Raw genomic sequence first — 20,010 nt, 5'->3', positions numbered from 1 at the left:
TTTTATGCAAATAACAGAAAATAGAAATGAATAAAGGCAAAGAGTCCTTATTTCCACAGTGGAAAAGTGCTGTAGTATCTTGTTGGGATTTTTTCTCTTTCCAAGAATCTATTTGATTTTGGCCAAAGCTGCAGCTCTCCTCTCCGTATTCTGAAACAAAGCTCGGACCAGATTCTTCACCTCCGAACTCGAGAACTCCAAAGCCAGCGGACCTTTACTGTCAGCCCACCTATGGAGACGAATCAGAGACAAGTCAGACAGCCACACAAAAGAAAAGAGATATAGTAAGATACTTAGATCTTCCAGTCAAAGACTATTAATGGTCCCACAAAGTCATTTTAAGACCAGGGGGGATAAATCCTTTAGAACTGTGGCCCCCTCCAGCTTTAAGAAGCAGCTGAAGACTCATTTATTCAGACTGGTTTAACTAGTTTTAGGCAGTATGATGTTTTATGTATGCTGTTATACATATTATGGCTATGTTCACACTGCAGGCGAAAGCGCATCAAATCCGACTTTTTTGACCCTATGTGACCCATATCCGATCATGGTATGACAGTGTGAACAGCACAAATCCGATATTTTCAAATCCGATCTGGGTCACTTTCGTATGTGGTACTGAATCAGATACATATCCGATGTTTCAGAAAGCGACTGCTGTTTGAACGGTGAAGGCGCATTAAATCCGTCTTTTACGTCACTGACACAAGACAGACGCCAATTATCAGCGCCGGAGAAGCGCCCGATAAGACATCGCGAACGCTTCCTGGCTATCAGGTGAAACTGCTGGGAAGACAACGTTGGAGAAACGTGACCATTTTATTTGTACTGCATAATCTGCAGATTCTGACAAAAATCTGCAACTATCCTTTGAAGCACCGCTCCTCTAAAACAGCAATAACGATAATTATTAGGTTATCTACATTATTATGTAAATAACAAAATAGCTTAAAGCAAAAAATTGGGAAACATAAAGTCTTTATATTAAGGGCCATCAGTCAAACAATACTGTTTGCTCTGGTCTAAACAGAGCGCGTTGTGTGGGACATCTTCTTTTGCGCATGCGGGCCGCTTTGAGCGTTCACACTAGAGCGCGTTTGCTGTCGCATTTTATTTGTAGTGTGAACGAGCAGACAAAAAAATCGGATTTGATCAAAAAATCGGAATTGAGCATTAAGACCTGCAGTGTAAACGTAGCCTATGTTTTTATCTTCTGTGCTTTTTTTTTTTTTTTTAATGCCAGTTTTTAATGCAAAGCACTCTGTGGATTATTTTCCTCCCCCCATGACAGGTACTGGATAAATAAATACATAAATAAATAAATATGCATGCATGTAAAAGCAGACTTATAAAAATTTATCAATGGAGAAATATCACTGTAAATTCCTACATACTAACTTTTCTTTTATAGCTATAAAAATATAACACCGTCACACTTACAAACAAGCCATTAATTTAAAGGCTGAATGGATTAAAAGTAATGACAAGCCACTGTTACACCACACCTTTATGTTATTTTCTGTGTTGTGAAGTTTCTTTCTTACCTGTCAACAATCTCCTGCAGATTGGCCTGCAGCACGATGACGAGCTCCTTGAAGGTGCCCCACTTCTTCACATAGAGGGGCACTTCCTCCTGATATTTCTTATTCTTCTTTTCCTCAGCCAGAGGGATAAAGACCAGCGGGCCTTCATCAATTATAGTTTGGCACAAAGTCTGGAGATGGTTCCCATCCTCAGAGGAAATGTCCTATAGTGACAAATACAATCCTTATTAAAGATTAAATATGTCAACTCCGAGCATGTAACACAGCATCCTAGTATTAGAACCTGAATTTCATATTTCATCAACCAAAGACAACATCTTATTAGGGCTTTATTATGACAAATGTTTATTTGCTTGATTCGTCAACTTTAATTTCAGTAACGCAAACCTCTAGCATCATGACTTTGGCAGTAACTTCTGTGATGGCTGTGTTGAGGAGGTTGCCCATGGCTTTACAATAGATGCTGACCGGAAGGACATCCTGCCAGACTGTACCCAACTGCTTCAACTGATGAATAACCTGCAATCAAACAAAAAGATGAGTGGAGCATGAGTAAAAAGCACTGCACAGCCTAAAGGGTGAAAATGGACTAACATGTATGTAGTGCTTTCCTAGTCTTACTGACCACTCAAAGGACTTTGAATGGATATTTACATTATACTCATTAACTATTTAATAAGGATATCAATTAAGAAAGCATTTCAGCTGCCCCTCGTGTGGCTCTGATGGAATTGATCCCCCCATTTAGACACCCCCATTTACCACAGTCTTTGAAAAGCCTTATTGGAAGGTGTAACTTAACCTCATACGCCTCTTTTCCACTAGCACCTATCTGGCTCAACTCGACTCTTAGTGTTTTCTATCAGTTGGTACTACCTGGCACCAGGTACTTTTTAGTACCACTCGGCCAGGGTTCCAAGCACCCAAGAGTCGAGCCGAATGGCTCTCTTTTTCCTTAAGCCAAAGACCCAGCAGCAGACATTCCTCAGTGTCCTCCATTGTTGTGTTGCATTTGTGTCACATACAAATAATGTCACGGGCCTCCTTGCTCTAATGACCCCAGCTACACTGAGGTTATACTCAATTATAGTTCTTAAACTACAAAACCGAGTTTAGTCGAGTAAGAACAAGTGGAAAAGAGGCCTGATCATGATATACTTCTATTCAAACCTTCTTCTAACAACAGTGCTAACCACCACATCAGCTTGGTGCCCAAACTCTTTTTCTATAATGAGCATTTCTCCCCACTCACCTGCCGTACTGCTTTGCTAGCTGCAGTGTAGTTATCTTCATCATCCAGGTTGCAGAAATTGTGAGCAGTGGAAAGTCGCTCCAGCAGTTCAGCTCTCTGAACATTCAGCTGGGCTAAGAAGCATTGGGCACCTGCAAGAAAAAGAACAAAAAGGGATAAATGTTTTTGGAGAGATAAGTGTGCTCATATTTCAAAGCAAACTGTAGATTGAATGTTGGTCCTTGGTAGGAAACTTTTGCCCCGATTTTGCCATAAAGCCCCTTTCTCTCTTTGGTCCAGCGTGACAGAAACTTGAAATCAAATCTTGAGTATCTGAATCATTAATAATTTGCATCTGGCAACAACAGAGGGCAGTTCATAGTACGACAATTCATGACAGAATGCTTACCCAGTTTCCTGAATCCTGGCACCATGTCAACAAAAGTTGCGACGCCCTCGCTGAGAGGCTGCGGCAGGTGGTTTCTGAAATGGTGACCCAGGGTGAGTAGATGATGGGCCAGGTACATGCAGTTGTTGTGCTGGATGGCAGCTAGGTGAGGAAATTTGAGCAGGTTTTCCCTGAGTAACAGAGAAACAACAGTTACTCATTTACATTTTCGCAATACATGTACTGCTTTTGTCCGTCACATGTTATGTGATGGAAACAGCCTTACTTGTGGTACGTTGGCACAACATCGTAGAACAGCTGGAAAATGTTTCTCACAGTGAAGAAGAGCTGCAAAGCACTGCAAAGAAGAACAGAACAGTTTTCAAATTGAGTGCGTAAAGAATCAACCTTCCCCGTGCAGTGTAAAGTCTATATATAAATAAAAGGATATTTTGACCTATTTTGGACAGAGGTATTGAAATCACTTTGAAACTGCAACAGCTAAGGGACAGTATTAGATTTCTCATTTTAGAAAAGCACAGAAGGATTATTATCAGGACTCAAGCATACATCAACACAAAACACAGTGAGCTCTCTCAGAACTGTAACAGACCTTTGTGTTGAGCTCCCAACAGCTTCACACAGAGTGTCGAGTGCCAGCTCCATCAGCTGCTGCACTGACTCACTGATGCGACAGGCTGGCAGCCTCAGACTCCACGCAGACAGCTGCTTTGAGTTCTCCATTGTCACCTCCTCCTTTAAGCTCTCTGGCTTGACCTTGCTCTCTGAACTTGGAGCTGGCAGCTTGGGGAGGCGAAGTTTTGAGTCTGGTGTGATCTATTACATAAAGTTTGTAAGAAGGAAATAATTTGCAGCAGGGGTAATTACAAGCGTAATCACACATGCATGTAATTTTGTACAACTCCAGTGGAATAGTTATTTAAATACATCTTCACACAACAGTTTTTGTAGCATATTTAGGAGGTGGCCTGATGAAAACCATTTAATGATTTTTACACAAAGATCTTAAAAGGATAAGGAAAACTTCACAATATTAGCTAAAAATACAACATAATTCATTTTTTGACATTCTGTGGAATGTTTTTCACATTATGATAAGAGAACACTCAGACACTCAGCCTCACATACTTTGACTGTGTTATGCATCTTTGAGGTCATGAGTTTACGGGCTGCTACAATGACGTCCTTGCACTTCTTGCTGGCAAAATGACAGTTAACATCTCTGGCATATTTGAGCAGGTCTGTGGAATCACCCTGCAGATACTCCATCTCCTTTAGAGACTTCTCGAACTCCTCTGTTTCCTTTATCACCTTCAACACAAAAAGAGAACAAATACATAGTAAAAATGTAGTTGCGTGTATTATAATATTATTATACTAGACAAAGAGCTGTTAGGTCCATACAGTGTTGTATTTCTCCAGCTGGCTGCTGTTGGTGGGGATGGAGTGCACCAAGCACTCATGTATGATGGTGTGGGACATTTCCTCCCAAATCAGCTCCCCCAAGATAGCGGACAACTTTTTATCACCAATCGACACGTCTGGAAAATAATAAACAAGTGACTTGCCTCTTCAACAAGACTCAGATGCAATATTTCAGGTTAGCATGGATAATTTCTCCTCATATTCAGTCTGTCATTGCTTTCTATGTAATGACCCCAAAAGATGTAAAACCCAGTATGTATTTTACAACCAGTACGTGCAGCCATACTGTACCTAGGAGGTGTGAATGAAGCGTCTTGAGCACCAGCAGCAGCTTGTTGTAGACCTTTGAAGGTGCGCATCGCTCCTCGTCGCTCTCCTCCAAACACTGCAGGGCCAGCGTGGTTCCCTCACCCTGCTGCTCAGTCACTCTCACAGACAGAGACGCGTACATCACCAACGGCTTCAACATGTTCTTCAAAAGCACCTGACCTGAATATCAACAGAAAGCATAAGTGAGCGGGGTTCTGACCTCAGGTACATTGTGCTTCAGAGCTAAATAGATTAACCTGGCTGACTCACTTGAGAAACATCTTTAACAAAGAAAATTATGTTATAAAAATTGCAGCGCTGTACCACAAATATGGTATAGAACAGTCACACATTTATCATAAATATTTTAAATGAAATAAAGTACATACAAGGTATTATACACATTTTAAAAGAACACAAAAGTACTGCTGCTTTATGGCGGTGCTGCTTCTTCTTACTGAAGAGTTTGATCTTGTGCTGAAGGTCTCCCTGGATGGCCAGAGCTTGCAGGACAGAGCTCAGTAGTGTAGGTGGTTTCAGTTCGCCATCCTTACTGCAAGCACTGCTCAGTTTCAGCTCCACCTTCAAGAAAGACATCTCCCCTGCAGGCTCTGGGAACACACACCCAAAAGCTACAGCTCAAGTATACTTTAAGATTATCTTATAAAATCTAACTAATGTGTTCAAGCCTGTTGGGCACAATCGTGGATAACGTTCTCACCTGGAAAAAGGTGAGAGCTAGTTAGCAATAGAGCTTGGCTTGTTTATTTAGCACATGAAATGTGGAAAAGAGCTCACACAAAGAGTGGTACCCTGTTCTTTCAGGATGTCTTACCCTTTGTGGATGGTAACTTCCAGATGACGAGGCGCTTCCATTCATCTCCCAGGTGGTAAATGAGGTTCTCTCTCTGCACTGTCAACTCAGAGCTGAGAGCACTGAGGAGCGGCAGCTCAGAAGTCTTCCAGCGCTTCAGTGATCCCACACTTTTCCTTGCCTTCAATAAAAATATGACCCATGAAGTAGTCTGTTTATGTCCACTCAGCTACCGAGAGAAAGCATCTTACACAGGCAACAGGACAACAACTGTGGAACAGTAACCAGGTCACTTTAGGGAAACAGTTCCCCTCTTCTTCATTTAAAAGAGTCACATGTACGCAGGAGGCATTCCAGCCATCTTTTTCAGTCTATTTAACACAGTTGTCTGGGGTTCTCTTTTTGTATAACTGAACAGCATTGTTAGTGCAGCGTATCTGGTCACAGTAACTGACACACACACAGACCCCAAAGGAACTAAAAAAAATCTTTTAACAATGGCCCATTTTATCATGGTATTTGTGTGATTGTATTTGTTCTGCCTCATCTTTACTGACACAGTCATGCCTTTTGTTTTTCAGCTGTACTTCACTTAGCTTAAAGCCACTGTATAGGCTCACTGGGGTGAATTGCACATTGGATTAGATATGTCACAAAAATGCCATTGAGTGAAAAGGCCAAACATAGCTACCTCTGTTTGAATTAACTACAAACAGCATACAACACTGACTGGCAGTGCTTTGTTCTTTTTTGGAACAGCTTTTATTATAATCACATTTATTTCAGATATATTGTAAGTGAACTTTCTGAGGAAGCAGGCAAATATGATCAAGTCATTACACCAGTTTTCAGTCACCCTCTGCTTTTTTCACCTCCACATTTTGTATCACTAAATATTTTAACTTGTTTGTGAAACATTAAAACAAATTTCTGTTTATCAAAATGAAAGGAAATGAAAGAACTTGTTAAGTAAGGTAACACAGACTTATTACCTTAACAGTAAGTAGAATAAATTAAATAGTACTGGACTGATGGTTAATGATTGCCTTTCTAGTAAGTTGAGCACTCAAAAAGTCTCAGAAGCTCACATTTATCTATGCTTAAGCACTTTCTAACATTCACACGCACATTCAAACTCCAATGGATGTTATTCACAACTCAAGGTTTGGGATCTCGCTCAAGGACACTTTGGCATGCGAACCAGAGGAGTCCGCGACTGAACCTCTAACCTGCTTTACCACCTAACCTGGGGCTCATGTGTGCAGTCACCTTAAAAAGAAATTTCTGAGGCAGATAAATGCTGGTTTAGCGCTGAGTATTGTTTAAAGTAACCTAAGGCTGTGTGGACATGAATGAAGCAGCTCTTACTCTTTCCAGCCGGTTGGCAGCATCCACATACTTCTTCTCCAGTAAAGCCTTGTTGAATTCTTCCATTGCACTGTGAAACTGAGTCACACGGCAGATACATCAGTCACAGAAACATCTATACCGCCTTAAAAACAAACAAACAAACAAACAAACAAACAAACAAACAAAAACCACACACACGCACAAAAAAAACAGGATCTTTGCTAATAAAACACTTTGTCAAGTGACAGAGAAGCTGGCCAGTTCACCCTATTTTTCAGGATAATTTACAATCATAACTCATTGTTATTATTTTTATCATTATTGTTGTTGTTGTTGTTATATGAAAATACATTAAAAACAAAAACACTACATAGAAAAACAGAACACACAAATTCTCAAAAAATATAAACACAAAACATACAAGAGAATTAAAAACGAACATACATGCAATTAAAAACCGATAAGAGATGATTAAAGGATCACGAAAAGAACACAAACGAGAGAAGAAGAGACGCTATCACATCAAAGCAAATAATTAAAAATGTGTTTTCTGAAGTTTCATGAGGAAAAATTGATTTTGCAAGTCTCAGCTCGTCATGCAGGATTGTTCCATGCCAAGGGGTCCTATTACATTTAAGTGATGCTAAAACTAGTAAGAATATGAACTTCTGCATTTTGAAACAGTTGGTGTGCTTTTCCCTTTATATTTAAAAAAAACAAAAAAACAAAACAAAACAAGAACAGTAGTAAAGTATCCTAGAGCAATAGAGACCTTTATTATGGGAGCTGTTTGGAGAAAGGACTGGTTGGAAGCATCCATGCAATTATTTGACTTTAATATAAAAACTCAAGAATAGTGTACCTCTTTTAGGTGTCCAAGCATTGTTATGATGACGGTATTTTTCTCCAGCTGTTGCTTCAGCTTTGTATATTCAGCCACGGCTACATGGACGTTCTGCACCTACGTCCACATCAACAAATACTTTAAAAGCATGCTACTAAGTTATACCACAAGAAAAACCTACTTCATGAAACAGAATGAGACCTGGTTCAACTTTCACTTTAAACAATTTCATACATACTTCATTCTCAATGCAGTTTTTTAGAGTGTCCATTTCTTTGGAGACTGCATCAACCTGTAACATCAGCTCCTCTGATGACTGGAGACTGGGCAGGAAATCGTTGTATCGCTTATTTATCATGTCGCACACCTCTTCCTGGAGAAAAGACATAATTATTAATATGAAATAAAAGACTCGTTTGTCTTTATGAGACAACCATTTAACTTTTACTCATCTATAACCTGCTGAATAAGCTCAGATAGCACATTTTTGAAGTTTCTTAACGATTACAATTATTTGTGTGTTGTTGAAAATAAGCCTAAGGCTTAGTGTGTAGTGTAACTCCTATCAAAACACACAACAGTTGATATAAATACACTATGGTGGAAATCATGCAAAACCCAAATAAGAGCAGTTAAATTAATTTAATGCGGCAGACAAACGTGGAAGAAGGCTGTCAGAGCTGGCTAAAACTTTAACAGGTGTCCTGAAATCCTGTTAACTACAGCCTATTTATTACTATAAGTAAAGATATTAGACCTAAAAAAAAATAAAAAAAAAAGATCAGCTGGCGATAACTAGTCACCTGGTGTTTGTATCACCTACGATGCCCAGCCAGAAACATTAAGCCTGTTTAACCACGGCACGGCAACTCACATCATTCATTATAAGATCTGCATCAGACCAAAAGTCGTCTCTAAATCTAGAGAAAGCATAACTTATTTCTTAAGCTTACACACCTCCTCCCGTTGTACAGTAATATTTACAAGCCACGTAACCTAGGTGTCAGTACTGAGTCTGTACCACAGATAGCTTAGTCCAAATCTTGCTAAACAAACGAAGTTAACTCGCTTTGAGCTTTACTGACAGTCTGCATGTATTATCAGATTTTCTGGTTAATTTCTACATGCAGCTGAGTGTAACTTCAGGTAGTAAAGTTAAAGCAATGACGGGGACCTAACCGTAAACCCGCAAACAGCTAAGAGTTGGTTCAAACTTTGCGTAGCGCGACGTTAGCTGATGCTATGACGCTAGTCGGTGGTTACCTTTGTGTCCTCCACTTTTCGCGACATCTTGCTTATTTTGCCAGACAGATCCTCCTTCTCCAGTTTGCCAGAGCTGGCTAGAACTTCAGTCACAAACGACGCCATGCTTTTTAGTAACGTTATATTGTCCTAGCAAAACTGTGACAGGTCAGCACAACAGCAGCAGCTCAGGACCCGCCGACCGCTCTGATTGGTCCTCATTGTCGTCTTTGATTACGCCTGCAAACTGCTGCGAGATCAAACCACTACCGCCCCCAGGTGTTCCCGCAGGGTAGATGTAAATATTTTGGAAAAAAAAGAGAAGAAGCTGACGCAAAAAGACAGTCATAAAAAAATCTTGTTAGCCTTTCATAATTTTTAATTTTATTAAACTTTTTAAACGGTTTTAAACAATTTTAATTGTTTAAAATATATATAAAATACACACAAAAATACTGTCTGAAGCTCAAATTGTCTGGTTTATATGTGGAAATTTTGACTCGATTTTAACTTTATTTTATCCATGTCTTGTTTTCTTTTTCATTTACCTTTGGTCAATGAGCTGGTTTCAGTTTTTGTGCAAATGTACTGTTTATAAAGTTGGGGGATCCTGCAGTCAGGTGAGACTGAAAAAGTCACTTGGATGAGTGACGAAACGTTTCTCCTATTGTAAACGCTACGTCCAGATCAACAATTGTTTTGTTTCTTTAATTACCCTGCAAATTTTATTTGATTAACTTACTTATCTTAATGGTTAAATTTCATATACATAAATCCAAATTTTCTAACGCAAAACCATACTTTCAATGCTTTTTAAATAAAACCAAACTATATGTTAAAACTATACAACTTTCCCAAAATATAAAAGCTTTTAAAACCATAAACTAATGCTTCTTGTTAAATATTATGTGATTTTGTTTCTTGACTGCATCTATTTGTTTTTACACTAAACCCCCTGACATTATGTTTTGTTCATTTATATATTTACTTTGTGTTTTGTCAATAAAGTCTATTAAAAAACAAACAAACAAAAAAAAAAACCGTCCAGATGACCAGACTCAACGCTTTGGAGCTTTGGTCAATGGGTGGCGATAATGCTGCTGTAATCTGGTGTTCAAACCGCAAAAAACTAGAAGAAGAAGAACATCGTTTATCTCTATGGCAACGACAACTACCAATTTGCCTCGCTTTGTCCACAAGTGTTTCGATTTATATTTTTATACACATATATACATTTTTTTACTGCTTACATTTACACCTTTGACTAATGTCTTTCTTTACGAAATGAAAGTATCTGCACAAAGGCGTATGTGTGTGCTAACTGCAGCTAATAAAAAGTGCTACGTGAGGAGCTAACATCTCACCGCTAAATAGTCATGACAGATTGCTGGAACACAGACACCGGAGAAGCTGTCTATCGGTCCCGGGATGCTATCAAAAACTTGAAAATAAAGTAAGTAGCCTATGGTTGTATTAGATCGTATTTTATACGAGTATCGAAGGACAACTCATAAAGAAAATGAGTATTACTGAGACCGAGATGAGACATTTTTGAGCTGTTTTTTTCACCAAACTATTCCACTACTTTCACTGTTTTAAGGAAAGAATGTGAAGATTAGAAATCTACGTCTACAAACATATGTGTTAACGCCAAGACACATTGTTTCCACGCTTTATTTCCATTTGTTCACATCCTTTAGGGTGCGCATAGAGAGAGTGACCTCCACATCAGCTCTCACACAGCATCTCCAGCAGCAGTTTCTGTCCCGGCAAGACAGAGGAGCAATTGAACTGGAAACACTGTCATCACAAGGCCAGACAGGTAAAATTACATTGAGAAACTACTTATTTTTTGCTTGGTTAGTGTTGAGTCGACGTTTGATTTCCGGCTTTCCAGCTTGGTTTTAAAATTTATGTTCAAGCTGTGATAATTTGCAGGCCTTGAAGTTTACTGAGGATGTTGCATGAGTTATTATGGCTACATAGCTCAAACCTCTAGCCAGTTTAAAGCTGGTATAAAGGTGGACTTTGCATGAAATAAAAAAGAGTGCTACATTTAAATTGGCAGTTAGTCGCCCTGAGTAAACTTTAATACTACAGCCTTTTCTGCACCAGTCCAAGCTGTCCTACAATACTTCCAACTACCCCGTTAAGCCTTCAAGCTTAGCCCATAAATAACAACACAACATTATTATCATTCTTTCTGTGTTTCAATGTCACTTGCTGAACAGTCCTTGGTGTTGAAAATGATCAGTCATCTTTCCTCATTTTCTCTTTCCTGTCCTCTTGTTCTTAAATTCTGAGAACAAAGTTCTCTTATTTTTCCTCAGAAACTGGCTGTACCTGCAAAAAAGTATAACTGAATAGTATTCCAACCATAACTTAATTCACATTCTGCATGTATTATTAACATAAGTTGTCTGGAAGCAACCTCAGGCTGCAGCACCTGAAAAATTGACATAATTGATACAATTTCTTCATTAAAGCCTCTATTATAATTAATTATTTATTAATGGTGTTCTGAACTGGGGCGTGGCACTTGTATTTGCCCATATTAGGATGGCTCTTTCCTTTGAGGCTTATTTTAATATCTTGGCATTTATGCTACTCTGACATCAGGTGATAATGAAGAGGAGCTAGTGGTTGGCTGGCAGGAGAAATTCTTCAGTCAGGTAGAATTTTGAATATTTAACATCCTACTCTCACTGCAAATTATATTGAAAACAATTGAAATGTTTACTATTTAAAACTGGACACTGGACATTATTACTTTACATTTCTGTGACTGTCTGTAATTCCAGTATGAAATGGAGCTGTTCCAGAACGAAGCAGCATGTCAGACCCCTCTGGACCGTCAGTACCACACAGAAGTCAAAGCCCTCAACAGGGGCAAGGGTCGACGCAATCGCAGAATTTTCACATACACCGATCATGACCGCTACACCAGCTGCCTTCCAGTACATCAGCTGGTAGGTTGCACTGTATTCTCACTGTATTTGTCCAACACGACAAGCATATTTGCAGAGGTATTCCAAAAGTAATGTTTTTTTTTTATAAATATATTTAAATGGGACACACTAAAGGCTAGATTGGGACCAAAAACATGTTGTAGGTTTAGAAGCAGTTACAGTATTTATCACCTATGAGTGTATCCCTTTATCATGTGACCAAATGGACGTGTTTACTGTAAAGGCTTTTTGCAGTCCTCTGTGTGTTGTGCTTGGTATTTGTGGCATAGTGCAGTCTGGCTATCCTTAAAAACCTTACACAGATCTATCAAGTAAAGTTTTGTGGATTATCATGTCTCATAAGACATGCCTGCCAGCAAAGTTCAAAAGCAATCCTTTTAACCACTCATTTAGTGGCCGCATTAGGCCCTATCATGATTGTTGTTGAACTTTTTGTGCCCAATAATGGCCATAATTTCAAATTTGCAGGGAACATGCAACACATTAAATATAAAAATGTAGTGCAGTGTATCCAAAGTGCAGGTGTACCTATCTTTAAGGTGTATTTTTAGTACAAGGACGTATAGAGTACATCATGCAGTTCATAATGCAGTTCATAGTGCAAATGAATGATACTTCCATATAGTTTCAGTGCATAATGGTGCATAATTGCTCATACTTACTGAACAGGTGATGTTGAGGGTGGGAGAGGTTAGTGATGATGATGCTGGCAGCCTTCCTCATGATTCTGGTGGCATATTGTGATGATATGGAGGGCAAACTGCAACCAGTGTTCTTGAAGGCTCTCCATAATACTTTTCAAGCTGCTGTTTGTCCTGACTGTTTTACCGTACCTGTCAGGATGGAGAAAGTAAGCATGCTGTCTGTGATGGCTCTGCTCACAGTACTTTCCCTGACAGTTTTTTTTTTTTGATAACTCTGATAGTTTGACAACTTATTTGCTACACATGGTCTAGACTTTTCTCTCCAAAAGCAACCAGCTTTGCAGATTTCTAATTTTTATTTATTTGTGCAAAATAAATCTAAGACCCCAAACTGTGCAGTTCCAGCTTCTCTAACTGTGTTTGTGTGTTTCTTGTGACCTTGTGGCCCTCGCAGCAGCATGCTACTGACATATTTACCACCAAATCCAACCCAACCTTCCTGGCTGAGAGGATGGCCAGTGTGAGACACAGACGTCAAGAAAGACGCACCATGTGGGTGAAACTATGTTTTCAGATTGATTAAAAACCTACATTGTCTTTCCTCATTACATTCTGTGTATTATTTTCTATTCATCTTCCTGTCTAAATCCATTATAATCCACCTAATGATTCTTTTCCTAATGAAAGTCAAGACATAAAAATAGGATATAATCCTAACTCTAGGTATAAACATGTAAAAAGTAATGCTATATTATTGGCTGGCATGCTTTGCAGGGATTCCAGTGTCCCAAAGTCAAAAATCATCAACTGGGAGCCAACAGAGGAGTTTGTGAGGAACAGGCATGTGGTCAATAATGTCATGCAGACCATGCACATCATGGGGGACCTGGGCGCCAGTGGAAGGTAAGGGAGTCGGCTTTGTTCACACTTTTGATCTCTCATAAAAAATGCAGAAAAAGTTAGTCTTCATTTATTAGGCTTCACTTTCTTAGAACATGTAGTCTGTACTCTGTGTTGGTGACTTTGCTGTCTCTCAGATCAGAGAAATCCATTACCATTAGTATCCATTAGTATGCAGTGTAGGCCCTGCTTGTTTTAGCTTTTCGAGGGGCAGCTTGTCTTGCAGCACAAAGTGAAGGAGTTAGGAAAACTTTCAGTCTATCAGGCATTTTTCTTCTTGTTCTCCTATTACTAGGGTTGATTTATTCAGTGTTTCTTATGTGATTTTTCTGTTTGTGTTTTTTGTTTCCTCAGGCTGGGCCAGAAAGAAAATGAATGTTTGCTGGCAACTATAAAAACCGATGGCTGTGGAACAGTGATTGTAAAACCTGATTTTAACAAAGGCAAAGAGCCCTACAGGCAAGTCTTCAGCATCAGTGGAGATGCGTAGCTCAAGTTCTCACTGATAAATTATTATTATGTTTGATACTAACTGAAAAGACAGCAAAAGATCATGTCAGAAGGTGATGAATTAAATGCAAAGCTGGTGTGATGTTTGTATTGTTGTGCAGGATTGTAACAGAGGGGGAGAGGAGAGAAGTCTGGCGTCTCACTGTTGAGAATGTATCGGCATGTATGAAACCTGAGGACAAGGTCAGGGAGCAGAACATGTACAAAGATGTGAGTTCATCTTCATGCTTATTTTTTCAGGCTTCAGAAAAAGTATAGTCAAATAACAGGTCTAATCACACAAATACATCAACCTTTCTCTCTTTGTAGCTGTACATAAGGCACAAGGAGTACTTAAATAGCCTCGTGGGACAGGACTTTGAAATGGTAAGACACCTAAGGTCAAAGGATATAGTCACAAATTGTCTTTGTTCTTACAAGATTTTATTCCTGTAGCCTCCTCTAGGTATTCTGCGTTACATGACGAATGGAGAGATAGGTGAGTAGAAATACTGTGCCCATTTTTACAGATACTTTAGGAAACTAACAGACTTCATCATTCAAATGTCCTTTTTTTGTTCTTCTCTCTGCCCAGTCTCAGCTCAAGGCTTTGAATATGATAACTTGTACATCCACTTCTTTATGGAACTGCCCAACAGTGAGTCACATGTGATACTTCCAGTATGCAGATGCACTGTGCACTTTATAATGAATTCATTGCATTTAATTTGCCAATTCAGCCTATATTATTATTATTATTATTATTATTATTATTATTATTATTATTATTATTATTATTATTATTATTTAAGATTGGTCCAGCCGGCCATTCCAGTCTATGTCAGGGGTTACCCAGACCTGTCGGACTAAAACATTAGGGAAGGTGTGTATTGAAAAGAACTATTTGTTCAATATATTGACAGCATGGCTGTTTGATGAGATATGTTAAACTCTGTATGTTCTTTCGGCTAACAGGAAAACGTAGCTTTCTTTAGCTACCCCTTCCACTTCGAGGCTTTCTACATGACCGAAAAAGAGAGTGACCGTTAGTATCAGTAACAGATAATTGTCTTTAGGTGATTCACTGTTTTAAAAGGTTAAACTGACACAAGTTTCTTGTTTCTAATTTCAGACTCAGTCCCACAGTGGCCAGTGCTCTACTTCAAGGTTCTTTCACTGGACTCCTGGCAGCGTTATCGAACTGAAGGCTATGGCTATCTGCTGTTTCCTGCTATGCCTGGTATGCTATGTGTACTGGAAAACTGATGGATTGAAATTAGGGGAAAAAATATATATTGATAATTTCTCATATTCTAAGATTACACATTCAGAATAAACGGAAGTCCCAAACCCAGTTCAGTTAATTTACCCTATATTATAAATAAGCATGCCCTATGTATGTAGCATTTTTGCTTAGAAATGACTAAAATGAATAATCTTTGGTTAAGATGTCCTGTTCATCAAATTTAATCAGCCAAATGTTGGAGCTTAAGTTAACATTTAGAAAATATATTTTTCCAATTATTAAAATTTTGCATTTTAAAATTTTTATTTCAGATAAAAATGTTTTGATTAGTTATAAAAATCACAACTTTTTATTGTCCTGCATTACATGTTTTGTCTGCATTTATGTGTGTGCACGCCAGGTAAACACACGATGACATGTCACACATGGAGACCCCTTCAGATGGGGACGGTTTCTGCACTCAGGCGCTTCTTTATTGGAGGTTCTCCAGAGCTTGAGGACCACAGCTACGTCAGAATACCAGGGACATTCAAGGTGGGGTCAAAACTCTGCAGAGGCTATATGGATCTGACAAATGTTTACACATAATTTAAGTGTATGTTTTTTCTGTTTTGCTTAAAGAGGATTAGATTTAAAGATTTTTATTTTTTTTTATTTGTTTTTATGAATAAAAGATTGCAGAACTTAACAGCTGCTTAAAATGCCACACTGGATTATAAAGAAAATACTTAAACTTTAATTAGGATGTTTGCCTATTCAAATCATATTCTAATTCTTGATTTAATAATTAAATTATTTACATAATACAATTAATAAACCCAGTAGGCTTACTGCATTACTTAATTAAACAGGGAATGACTTATTTGTTAAACTACAATCTGTTAAACATTTAAATGTACCGTACAACAGCTTAACATAAGTTCTGGTTACAGCAATGTGTGCATACATGAGACCTTACAAATGCAGTGGATAAATTTAACTCCTGGTACAATTATGAAGGCATTCTTTAACCTTCTAGTTTTATATACATGTTTTATGTTATGTTAAATATGATCATTTTTGTTTTATTTTATTTTTTAATATGTCTGTATGTCTGTGTGTGGCTGCAGGGGGAGAGGCTCAGTCGCTTTGGCTTCTGCACTGAAACCACAGGAAGTGTCACTTTTAATCTCAACTGTATTCAGCAAGCCAGGTAAGTAAAGCCTGGCTTCAAAAAAGTAGCCATGCATAGAGTGCCTAAAAAATTTATTACACCACCACCCAATGTAAGGTTTATGCCACAGCTGCCCTAAATGAACAGTATTGGTAATTACCAAGATCTTTTCTAATGTTTTGTAATGGTTAACCACCAATTTACGTGAGCTATTTAATTGAAATTGAAAATAGTAAAGAACACTATTATTGTTGTTAGTATTATTTATTATTATTATTATTATTATTATTATTATTATTATTATTATTATTATTATTATTATTATTATTATTATTATTAATGAATGAAATGAAAACACGAATTCCAGTCTAATAAAAAGGAATTTGATTTTTAGTTTTAAACAAGTGTTTGACTGATTTCTAAAATATTTGTTTTCTTGTTTTTATGACAAGTAGTCTAATAAACTTGTTAAGTATTGTACCTAACATTTAATAGAAATACATGTACTACTTATATGGTTGGTATGCTCTACATTATCTGCATTGTTATAGATTATCACATTTCTTCAGTGGCTAGACTTTATTCGTTTCAACACAGCAGCAAATCTACAACTTCACAACTGTCTCCTATTTCACAGTCCCAAAATACACTGTAATTTTATTTTTATGTTAGTGCAGGTGTTGAAAATATAAACCTCTGTTTGTATGCATTCAGATGATCATCAGTGATAACATGAAATATTTTAATTTCATGTGCAGGGCCTTTGTTGATACCGCCATGTTGAAGAAGAGGAGACAGAGAGTTTTTGACCAGCTGGGAGGATTTAGTCAGCAAGGAGCTGTTTGCACCATCCTGGGTAAGAAGTCTGGATTTTCAGGACCCACTGAGCTTAGGCTATTAGTTTGAAAGCTAAACCCTGTGGGAGATCAACTCGCTGAGATACAAGTTTCTTTCAGCGCTTCAGCCTGACATATGTGAGATATGGATGGATTGGTTATAGCTTGGTTTGTTTTCTGAGCTACAAAATGTAGCGTATTATTTCAGACCAGTTATATGTAAAATCAAGAAAACAGTTAACCTTTTTTTTTCTTTGTTATTTCTGTTTGTATTCGTTATAAATTGCTATGTAAGCCTTCTCTGTATGTGTGTAGTATTCGACTGGTACTTTCTTCCTTTTGCAGAGGCCTTTCAGAGGGCCAGGAAAAAGATGCAAGAAGCCCGAAAAAGTCTTCCACAAGACCTGATCAGCAGCGCTTCCCAGCTACAAATCGAATCCTCTGCTTAAGTCTGAAAAATGGAGTAGGGCTGTTACTGTTATTTTTGGAAGTTTAGATTATAGATTATCACTGGCTGTGATATAAGTGCGTTTTTCTCACAAAGAGGAAAACCATGTCTGAATGTTTTAATCTTTGTATTTATGGCTAACATAGTGGATGGTGTACTAATAAAGTTACAATATGAGTGAAGCTGGTAGTTAATAGAGAGCAGAGCCATTATACCTGCTGTGTATGGTTGTACCTGGTAATGCATTTTTTTTTTTTTTTTTTTTAAAGTCACTGTTTATATTTGATTTCAATAAAGGGTCCGATTGTTGGCGTTAACTGAGGCTTTTAAAAACTTGTGAATATAAAGTAATGTTTTGAAAGTTTGGTTTTATATTTTCTGTCGGTTACTTCAAATCTCAATGTAGTTGCCATATTTGTTGTAATATAAACATTTTATATCAACTATTACAATTATCTTTAAATACTTAAAAAAAACATCTAAATCTTTTTTCTTCGTGCACTATATTTTATATTTGGTATATGATATTTAGGGGCATTCATACAGTAGTTTAAAGCTGTTCACACAGTCTAGATTGTTTGCTTCTTCCACTGAAGCACAGGTTTTGCTTAATGCAGTTCAGCATCTTAATAGATGACTTAAATTCAATAGGATTTCACGCTTCCATTACTCAACCTTAGTTATCTGTAAGCTTTAGATCAGGGGTTGGAAACAAGCAGGACAGCAGCCCTCGAGGCCTGGAGTTCGACACCTGCGCTTGAGATAGTGGAATTAGGGCTGCCACAAACGATTATTTTGATAGTCGACTAGTCACCGATTATTTTTGCGATTAGTCGACTAATCAAATCCATTGAAGTAAAACGTACAGCTTATTGCACCAGCAGCATCTGCTCTTATATAACTATCATTAGCTTACAGCTTTAAGTGTTTAAGGTCTGTGCTAACTAAAAATAAAGACAAAATGATAGTTTATTAAATTTTAATGAAATTTGCAGATTGTTTCGGTGAAGTTTAATAAACTCCCTTGCTATCTAAACTATAACAGGAAACCGGAGTAAATTCTGGAGCATCTCACACTTCTGATAATCAGCTGTCTGCTTGAGGTTTATTCAGCTGTGTAAAAACTATAACTTTAATCTCAGCCAAACCGATTCACTCAGGTACAAATAAAATACTAAAAAAAAAAGCCAAACAATAACATTTTTAAGTTATCTAAGTGACTTATATATGTTTAACCTGAGTAGCATATTTGCCGGGAGTCCGGTGTTCTCACGGCTCTAGTGAGCCTAGCCCCCAGCTAGCTATGAGCTAGTGGGTAACAAACGTCTCCGAAAACGTCGGAGCGCTTTTGAAAGTATGTGGGGTCTTAATAAACTGAGCAGATATTTGAGGTTTACACAGCTACATTCTCGCCTGAAAATATGTTAAACATTTATTTTGTGACCCAGAAAGAATAATAAGAGTAATATTAAAACTAACTAGCTGCCGCCATATCACAAAGTCTTAGAAAAAGTAAATATTTTAGATAATGTTGACAAATGTAAGACAATCCTAAATAAGTGGTTACAAAGAGACATCACAATTTTTGGAAGAATATTATTAACCAAAATGGATAGTTTATCTAGATTTATATATCCAGCTTACTCTCTATCAATATCGAATAAAGTTATTAAAACAATTAATAGCTTGAATTTTAATTTTATTTGGAGAAATAAGTGCCATTATATATCTAAAGATGATTTGGTTAAACCATACATTGAAGGCGGTGGAAACGCAATTGATTTTGACATAATGAATGGTGTTTTGAAACTTAAATGGTTAAAATCCTTCCTAAATAATCCACACTCCATTTGGTTTTTTATACCAAGTAAGGTCTTTAACACACTAGGGGGTATCGACTTTCTCCTAAAGTGTGACTTTGAAATTACTAAGCTACCTGCTAAACTCTCTGAATTCCATAAACAGGTCCTTCTTTATTGGAAAATGTTATTTAAACATAATTTCACTCCACATAATAGCCCAATTTGGAACAATAGATATATACTGATGAACAGAAAATCTATTTTTATTCAAGATTGGTTATCAAAAGGTGTTTGGGCAATTGCCCATTTTGTAGATGAGGAAGGACATGTTCTAGGACATCAAGATTTTTGCCAA

The 20,010-nt window shown here is 37.7% G+C and overlaps 2 protein-coding genes across 3 annotated transcripts; one reads left to right on the top strand and one right to left on the bottom strand.

Annotated features, from left to right (window-relative positions):
* zw10 (zw10 kinetochore protein) lies at positions 1-9,425 on the bottom strand. Its single transcript, XM_082548623.1, has 16 exons — positions 9,190-9,425; positions 8,165-8,299; positions 7,945-8,043; positions 7,101-7,178; positions 5,754-5,913; positions 5,377-5,529; positions 4,901-5,098; positions 4,589-4,725; positions 4,313-4,495; positions 3,777-4,000; positions 3,450-3,521; positions 3,185-3,354; positions 2,797-2,927; positions 1,932-2,063; positions 1,545-1,747; positions 1-229 (listed from the first exon to the last, which is right to left on the bottom strand). The coding sequence occupies exons 1-16, from the start codon at positions 9,292-9,294 to the stop codon at positions 109-111; spliced, it is 2,301 nt and encodes a 766-aa protein (XP_082404749.1). The 5' UTR covers positions 9,295-9,425; the 3' UTR covers positions 1-108.
* An 887-nt stretch (positions 9,426-10,312) lies between these two features.
* Positions 10,313-18,170, top strand: mks1 (MKS transition zone complex subunit 1). Of its 2 annotated transcripts, none has more exons than XM_082548460.1 (18): positions 10,313-10,621; positions 10,869-10,990; positions 11,788-11,840; positions 11,970-12,137; positions 13,239-13,333; positions 13,556-13,684; positions 14,036-14,140; positions 14,293-14,401; positions 14,501-14,557; positions 14,627-14,669; positions 14,766-14,828; positions 14,983-15,053; positions 15,146-15,215; positions 15,303-15,410; positions 15,817-15,950; positions 16,526-16,608; positions 17,328-17,425; positions 17,751-18,170. In XM_082548460.1, the coding sequence occupies exons 1-18, from the start codon at positions 10,545-10,547 to the stop codon at positions 17,852-17,854; spliced, it is 1,689 nt and encodes a 562-aa protein (XP_082404586.1). In that variant the 5' UTR covers positions 10,313-10,544; the 3' UTR covers positions 17,855-18,170. The 2 variants fall into 2 exon arrangements, with proteins under 2 accessions (XP_082404586.1, XP_082404585.1); XM_082548459.1 differs by having other exon boundaries at positions 13,236-13,333.
* Positions 18,171-20,010: the final 1,840 nt, after the last annotated feature.

The sequence above is a fragment of the Aulonocara stuartgranti genome, assembly GCF_965226115.1.
Source record: "Aulonocara stuartgranti genome assembly, chromosome: 10".
NCBI classification, from domain to species: domain Eukaryota; kingdom Metazoa; phylum Chordata; class Actinopteri; order Cichliformes; family Cichlidae; genus Aulonocara; species Aulonocara stuartgranti.
The sequence above is the reverse complement of the archived record's forward strand: the minus strand, read 5'-3'. Positions and strand labels throughout refer to the sequence as shown.

Coding starts and splice junctions, on each gene's coding strand:
- zw10 (XM_082548623.1), bottom strand. CDS start 9,294: ATGGCGTCGTTTGTGACTGAAGTTCTAGCCAGCTCTGGCAAACTGGAG. Junction 2,928..3,184: donor GCCAGGATTCAGGAAACTGG/GTAAGCATTCTG, acceptor TTTTTCTTGCAG/GTGCCCAATGCTTCTTAGCC. Junction 230..1,544: donor CTGCAGGAGATTGTTGACAG/GTAAGAAAGAAA, acceptor TCGTCTCCATAG/GTGGGCTGACAGTAAAGGTC.
- mks1 (XM_082548459.1), top strand. CDS start 10,545: ATGACAGATTGCTGGAACACAGACACCGGAGAAGCTGTCTATCGGTCC. Junction 15,951..16,525: donor GAATACCAGGGACATTCAAG/GTGGGGTCAAAA, acceptor GTGTGGCTGCAG/GGGGAGAGGCTCAGTCGCTT. Junction 17,426..17,750: donor AGCTGTTTGCACCATCCTGG/GTAAGAAGTCTG, acceptor TTCCTTTTGCAG/AGGCCTTTCAGAGGGCCAGG.